General features: G+C 45.5%; 1 protein-coding gene across 2 annotated transcripts in view; it reads left to right on the plus strand.

Moving 5' to 3' along the window:
• The window catches only part of LOC108795068 (coiled-coil domain-containing protein 85C-like), a 110912-nt gene extending 109528 nt beyond the window's left edge, over positions 1 to 1384 (plus strand). For both annotated transcript variants that reach the window (XM_018566250.1, XM_018566249.1), the window contains 2 exons: positions 82 to 180; positions 1114 to 1384. In XM_018566250.1, coding sequence (XP_018421752.1) covers positions 82 to 180; positions 1114 to 1203 — 189 coding nt within the window. In that variant the 3' untranslated portion in view covers positions 1204 to 1384. The remainder of the gene's footprint in view (positions 1 to 81; positions 181 to 1113) is intronic.
• The last annotated feature ends 6872 nt before the right edge of the window (positions 1385 to 8256 follow it).

Here is an 8256-nt window from a genome sequence, read left to right on the forward strand (position 1 = left end):
CCCCCCCCCCCCTTTCCCCATTAGAAGACTCAGTGGTCAATGGTACAGCCTTGTGAATAAAACTCTTTATTTTCTCCGCAGGTGCTAGAAGTGCATGAAAATTTGGACAGGCAGGCACCAGACAGCTATGAGGAGGACCTCAGCGAGAAGGAGAAGGCGATCGTGCGAGAAATGTGCAACGTAAGTACATACTGTCCCAGCCAGCGCTTCACTGGTAACCTCACGTAGGGACATACCACCGCTGTCTCGTCTATGTGGATTTAAAGTGTGCTTTATGTGGAAATGAGGATTGTTGCCATTGCTTCACTTCTTTAAAAAATGACACGGTGCCTGACCCACTGGCTTCAGCAACTGTCGGGTTTTCCTGGCTCTAGCTGTATACAATTCGTCTGGAGTGGCTCTCACACTTGCTGCTTTAAGCCTATGTTGACACTGGGGGGATTTGCACTGCAGCCAATGAGCTTCTCTCTTTCATTTTCAAATCTTACCTGAGCAAACTGAGGGGAGATTCTGATTGGTTGCCATTAGCAACTGCGCTAGATTCTGTTTGCTCCAGTTTTGATAAATTCCCCCCCAATGTGTGGCTAAAGACCAACATCCATGGCAGTGCCTTGTTCAACCAGCCTTAAAGAGACCCTGTTGCCAGACCCTTCATTTCAACAACAATCTTCCCTTAAAATGACACTAAACTCCGGAGTTAAACCAGAACCGCTTCAAGACCAGATGTTTACACCCCCTTCCCATCCAGGCCATTTTTCAGTGTTCAGCGCTGCGGTACTTTGACATTTATTCTGTCATGCAACGCTGTACTGAAATACATTTTATACTAATCACACGCAGCACCTGTCCTTCCCGGGATACGGCCCGATACGACTGTGCACGCAACATGGAGCTGTACGCGCCGGCCTTTTCTCGTGTGAATGAGGCTTAAAGGTAAGCTTCTGGAATAGTTGATCTTCCTGTGCTTTTATCTGCAGTTTTTTTAAGTTGGTGACAGGGCCCCTTTAAATCGTATCCAAAACCCAAATATTTTCTTTGAGCTTTTACGTGCCTCATTATGTATCTGTCTGGAGGGGTAATTAATGTACGCACATTTGTCTTCTCTGTTTGCAGGTGGTATGGAGAAAACTGGGAGATGCCGCCAATTCCAAACCTTCAATCAGGCAACATCTGTCCGGGAACCAGTTCAAAGGACCTTTGTAGAACAAAATATCGGGTTCTCTTCCCTTGGTGGAAGTTTGTCCATGGCACTTGTATTAAAGAACTCTGTATACCGTGATTTGAGGTCATTAGATAAGCTGGAGACACAATAGAGTGTACATACGTCTGCTGATTTTGCTGGACCTTTTCATTTTCTATTCTACGTCACTTGTACAGAGGGAAGGGGAAAATATAAAACCACTACAGAGGGAAGGGGAAAATATAAAACCACTAAGTGTCTCCGTTCCTTCACACGCACATTGCCCTCCTATAGGCTCTGGAGTTTAGATGAGGGGACCTCCATCTTTGGCTATTTACCTGTTGGACTACAATGCCTAACCTGCCCAAACCACTATCACGGTGCCCACCAAACCCCCGATCCACCCATGACCTTAGACCAGCTGATGAATTTTTGTGCGAACAACGTTACTTTTTGTCTGAACTTCTAATGAGGCAAAATGAGTGCTACACACTGGATTATCCCCCTCCTCCCCTCCCCCTCTTTTTCAGCATTTTTATTTAATAGCGTCGGAACAAAAATAAATATAATCTGGATATTTTTGTATAGAATATAGAAGCTTCGAGAATTCTGGGAAATTTTTTTCCACCTCTGCGTGTTTTGTGAACTTTCTCCAGGACAGAGCATTGCTTTTATTTGAAGGAATTTGGGAACAAAAAAGAAAAGAAGAATCTGAACAAGGACTTTGTAGATTTTTATTTGGTAAAGACCAAAATATTTTTTTTTGTTGTTGTACTTTTCCTCCAAAGTATTGTATATAAAGTGGATGGATTTCTATTTTGTTACACTGTATTAGATTACGTAGAAGTTGACAGAGAAAATATATTCCTTTTATGCCGGTATATTAAAAACTCTGTATAAATGAGGAGCGTTCAGTTTTGGCTTTTAAAGGGTACGAATACAAGTCGGCCACATAAGGATGATTTTTAAAACGGGGGTGTCTGGGCATTACTGCAGCTGGTCAGGCAAAGCCCCAACATATAGCTGGCCATGTCTCCTGCCAACATTCCTATTGGTACATCCCTATGATGGGCCTTCTCACTAAGCGATAACAATGAGGCAACGGGCATTGAGAGCGATTGTCAGCCTTGAAGGGTAAGTTCACTTTCTCCCAATATGTGAAAAAAATGAAGTTGCCCACAGCACCCCGTAACCTCCCCTGGCCCCAGGTGCACTTACATGTCTAAAGTCCCCACCAGCCAGTGTAGCAGTCTGTACAGCTACACTGCTCATAATGCTATCAAATGGGGAGCGCTCATTGGTCAACAAGGTCCATTGGTTTTGTTTATGGTTTCCTTAAACAAAACTGGTAAGTTTTTGTTTATGGAAAAAAAGGAGTCTATACACTTCCTGACCTCTATGAATTGTTTCTTGCAAGGCTTAGCAAGTTTGCTTGGCTGCTAATAGTATATAAATAGTATGAATTCAAGTTTGGTAACAAAGTTGCAGGGGGGGAAATCAAGATCAATGACAGCAAGGCAAGTATGTTGGGCATTTGAACACGACATGGATGCCACAGCTATGTGGATGGGAGGTGTACAATCTGAGGGGCTGTGTGTTGCTTCAGCAGTCAATACGTTTTGCTGGTAAGTCTGAAGTCAAAGAATTTACAGTAAGAAGAGAGGAACCGGACTGCTGGGGAGAATAGGCCTTTTGTAGGAGAGGAATTTGCTCAGTTGGCAGTTCATGCTTTCTGCCATTTGATCTCATCAAGGCCCCACATGCCCCAGGGCTACTATACCTGTCCTCTAAAACGCAGCACGGTCATAAAAACCAGCTCCCCAGTCTCCGTCTGTTACCTTATTCCTTTCTCACAGCCTACTTGGTACCATACAGAAGAAGCATAGTGCATATGTACAGGATGGAATAATTGGGTGACTTAAGTTTTCGGATGAATAAAGCATCAGCCTTTCCGCTCCAGCAGGGGTTGGCAACCCTGGCACTCCAGCTGTGGCGAAAACTACAAAACCAGTCATGCCTTGGAATGCCTCATGGGGGTTGTAGTTCTACAACAGCTGGGGTGCTGGGGTTACATACCCCTCCGCTACAAACAGACAAATTCATTCAGAGAACAGGACAGAACAAAATAATAATGCTGAGGAGAGCATGTGACTGTGGCACTGAAACGGTTGTAAAAGTTGGAATTAAAATTCCATGCACACCCGAGACTCACCCTCCAATCCACTGCTTCAATGACAAACAAATTGAAGGATCCTCAACCCTGCTAGTATAACCACCTGAAGTCTATCCTTGTACTTTGTACCTACATCCCCCAGTCTAGCCAAAAACCACCCACATTTAATTTCCATGTACATTTATTGACACTTAACAGTATCAAGCACAAAAATTAGTGAAAGGGAACATACAACCTAACACTAAACATTCCTTATCGACACTTTAAAATGATCTAGAGTGTTGTTCTGATCCATTTGGTGTGATTGACTACATTGTTGAAATCGCCTGAAATTTTTTGAAAAGATTAGCTGAACATAATTTCAAATATTTTGGTAAGGAATACAGCTCACATATACACTATATGGTCAAATGTTTGCAGGCCTCTGACCACCACACCTACATTTTTAGCTAGACATAAGGGGACATTCCTTCAACTTGTTGAGTTCAGGCGTTTCCAGTGAAGGGTTCTGTTACACCATACAGACGTTTTAAACACTTGTGCACTTGAACCATATGGTAACAGTTTGGGGGAAGGCCCTTTTCTGTTCCACAATGACTGTGCCCTGTGTATAAAATCAGCTCCATAATGGGTTGAGGAGTTGGGCACGGAGGAACTCCAGTGTCCAGCATAGAGCCCTGACCTCAACCTTACCGAACTTTTTTGGGATAAATTGGAACTCCGATGCGAGCCAGGTCTTCTCATCCAACATCAGTACCTGACTTCACACATGTTCTTTTGACTGAATGGGCACACATTCCCCACAGATACCTTCCAAAATGTTTGGGAAAGCCTTCCCAGCAGAGTGAAGGCAGAAAAAGGGGACCAATTCCATATTACTTCCCATGGTTTTGAAGTGACATGTCCAACAAGCTTATATAGGTGTGATGGTCAGGTGTCTACAAACCAATGGCCACATAGAGAATGCATTTATACTGGCCAGAGTTGTGTTCTAATCTTTAAGTATTTATTCATGTTTTAATACCTTGGTTCTCAACTGGTGGGTCGCGAGCCTGTGTTCAGTGGGTCGCCGCATGCCTTCCACTTTTCTAGGTGAGAGGCTCTTCTGCCTTCCCCTAGCGCAGCACTGTCAGTTCTCGTGCCAAGCAGCCATTCAAAATATGCTGCCCGGCGCCGAGTGTCTGCGTGAAGTGTAATGGGATGGGGCTATAGCTGCGAGGGAGCTCCATCCATACATGCATTGCTTACAGCTCCCTCACATGTCCTGTAGAGGTGCCTGGACCGGAGTGACATCACATTCTGGCTCCCAACACCTCTACAGGACATGCAAAGCTGTAAAAGCAATGCACATATGGAGGGAGCTCCGTCACAGCACAGCAGCCCACACTGGACCCCAGGCTGAGGATCGACTCCAGTTCTTGTAAGGTAGGGAGACTGGGTGGACCTTAAAAAACTCCCAAAAGGGCCCCTCCACACAAGTACAGTGCGTTAATTGCATAGTACTGTGTGATTAACGCACTGTGCCACACAATTGCACCTACTGTGCATTCTGGTGTGGGAAGTGTGTTTCATTGCCGCTCATTTTAATGGTACCCCAAATGTACCTCCCACCCACAGTTCGTACGATTGCACCGGAACACCCAATGCCGTGCAGACTTGGGTGGCGACTTAATGACCAAGGACAAATGTGTGTCCTGAGGTTACACAGGTTGAGAACCACTGATTTAATACATTGTCCCCAACAGAAAACCGGAGACACAGAATTGCCAGTGAAAACCTGCGTATAGCATGCCAAGCGCCGCATTCTTCCGCAACCTCTCGTCTGTCATGTTGCGTTCACGTCTCTGCAAAATAAACGATTTGTGTGGTAATTATGACAGCCCTCCATTGTGCACGTTCAATTACCGCCAAAGTGCTGTGGAGGAAATATGTCATTCTCTTCAAGACATGACGGCTGAGGAGGACTCTTTAGGAAGATCATTTGCTCTAATGGATAGCTCATTAACAAAATAATGAATATATTAGGGAACGGTTATTGCAATAATCATCAACTATACATTCGCATCCTTTGACTGATGCGTAGTTACCAACTGTCTCCAATAGCCGGAGTGTCACAGGTCGTCGTTATTTGTCCTTGAAAATGTCCCGAGATGTCTGTTCTGACCTGATGTCTCCAATTCCTCTTATTTCTGAATTCTTGGAGAGAGGAGAACCAGTTGGGACTATGCAACAATGAACGCATGCTTATGTGTGCATTGCAGTGGCATTCATTCTGATTGGCACCCCAGTGCACATATGCAGTAAAGAAAACACACCAGTGTTGTAATACACCCACAACGCCCAGATGTCAGTACTTTGTAGTGTGCTGCGTTGCTAAGAATAATACTTATTTTCGATCTTTGCGTTGCGCTGACAATGTATTTGAAATGAACGGGCTGCCTTAGTGCACTGTGTGTTGTGTGGGTCCTTACAGGCTCGGTCACACTAGTGCTAAGTTTTAGCAGCGTGCGAGCTATTGTGCTTCATCAGGTGTGCTTTTTACTTTTTCTTTATTTGGAATATACAAAGTGTACACTCTATTGCATTGTGGTGCGACTGGGGAACAGAGAGAACAATTGGATTATACACTGAGTGGCCAGATTATTATGACCACCCCATCAGTACTTCGTTGGGCCGCCTCGTGACTCCACGAGATGATGAAAGGTGATGCGAGGAATCTGACACGGCACTGTTGCCCTTCTGTTGTCTTGTACCAGTCTTGCCCCTCCCCCGTTCTGCCCTAACATTGACTAGTCGCTGACGGCCACAATTCGCACGTTCAGACCCAGATTTTCGGCTGACAGTCCGGTCTTTAAACACTAACAACAGCTGCTCGAACATTTAACGCATTCTGCTGTTTTGCTGATACTCGCTCCATGGCTCCGAGCGCCAACAATCATCCCACGTTCAAAGGCTGTTAAATCGTGTTGTTTCCCCGTATCTTCAGAAACAAATCACTTCTACTGTCGTGGTAAACAACCTGCTTCCCTATTTATAACGGTCTGGCCCTCTAGCAACTTCAGCGCAAAAGTATAGCTAATTTGCCTACAAACGTCAGGTGGTCATAATAATCTGGCCACTCAGTGTATGTGCTCTAGCACTGACTGACATTGTTCATTTGCTGAAAAACACAAGTGACGTGTGAATGAGCCCCAAAGTGCACCTGTGCCCAGGCTATGGACATGGAATTGCTTACATAGTCTGCACAATCTTGTGTACATAGTCTGGGCACAGGTTTACTTTAACCCATTCCTGCCGTGTGCATGCACAATAGTGGCCTTGCAGAGGTGGACCTTCTTCAGTGGGGCCACATATATGCGTACCTGTGTTTGTGCAGGAAGCATGCTTTATGTGCTATGCCCCCAGCACTGAGACCGCACAGTCATTTACAGGAGCTTGCAGGACTGGCTCCCGATCACACGATCACGGATATAGCTTGTGAATTTGTTATCACAATCATCGCTAGCTGTACCACCTTCCTTTTCTTCTCTGTAAGGTAAAAGAGATACTTTGTACAAAGATGAAATAGTTACATCCGGGCCTGATCTAGCTAATGCTCACCACACGCGTTACAACCTGACCATGCCGTCTTTGAACAATCAACGTTAGAGCTACCAAACCTTTGTGATATGATCACCTATCTAGAGTATACAATCAATCAATCAATCAATCTGCTTCCAATCAGGCAAGTCCTTGCACTACATAGTAGTTGGTGGATCTAAAGGAAATTGTACAATCAGATTGTAAGGTAGGGTTGCCACCCGTCCGGTTTTCACCCGGACAGTAGGGTTGCCACCTGTTCAGGATTCACCCGGACAGTTCGGGTTTTGAATGATGCGTTCGGGTTTCATGGCAGCAGAAACCCGGATACAAGATGTCAGAGAGACAGCGGCAACCAGAATTAGGATAGGGGCTACCGGCCCCCCACTGAAAATAGTCTCAACTGTGATATTTACATATGAATGGACGGGGCTATTTACATATAAATAAGCCGCAACTAATTCTCCCAAAAATATGTCCGCGCATCGCTAGAGTGTGTTCGGGTTTTCGCTTGAAGAATAGGTGGCAACCCTACCGGACAGTCTGGTTTTGGAGTCTTGTGTCGGACATAGACACTTAGTGCCGATAACGGCACATGACATTTTCTGACAGATGCGGCTGTCTTGAGTACCCAGCAAACGCAATCACGGGAGATGCGGATCATCCTCTGAGATGCAGGCACAGGCTGCACGCACATTGCAGCCTTCTCCTCCTCCGCTTCCTGACACCACACTGCCCACCAAGGAACGACACCACAACCATGACGGCCCACCTGAGAGTGCAAACGGCCCATCAGAGAGGCCGCACAGGGCACCCGAGAGTCGCATAGCCCACTTGAGAGCCCGCACAGGGCTCCTGTGAACCTGGAGACATCAGGGTGCCAACCCAAAACCACACAGAGTATGTAGCTTCATATCGTTTTGTATTGCTGGGATTTGGAGTCCTCTATAGACGGCCTCCTTACTCCCTACCCTGGCTGCCTCTCCTTGCTCTCTCTCCTCTAAATTCTCAAAAAAACAAACAAATTGCCGCTCGCAGCGCTAGGGTGTTCAGATTTCACTTGAAGAATAGGTGGTGACCCCATTGTAAGGTGTGTAGTGAGTGTTAGAGAGTCATTGTCAGTCTCCATTTTTTAGGTAGGATTATTTAAAAAAAAAAAAAAAGGGGCTCCATTGTGTCTGGGCCCTACTACAGGTACAAAGACCAAAGAACAGAAAACCGTACACATATGTGGTATCACCGCAAACGTCAGGAGTAGGAGAAATTGTTATGGATTTTTTCTCGTTCCAAGTAAGGGCCCATTCACACCAATTGCGGTGCGTTC

This window comes from Nanorana parkeri, unplaced genomic scaffold (genome assembly GCF_000935625.1).
Source record: "Nanorana parkeri isolate BGI_ZX_2015 unplaced genomic scaffold, ASM93562v1 scaffold928, whole genome shotgun sequence".
NCBI classification, from domain to species: domain Eukaryota; kingdom Metazoa; phylum Chordata; class Amphibia; order Anura; family Dicroglossidae; genus Nanorana; species Nanorana parkeri.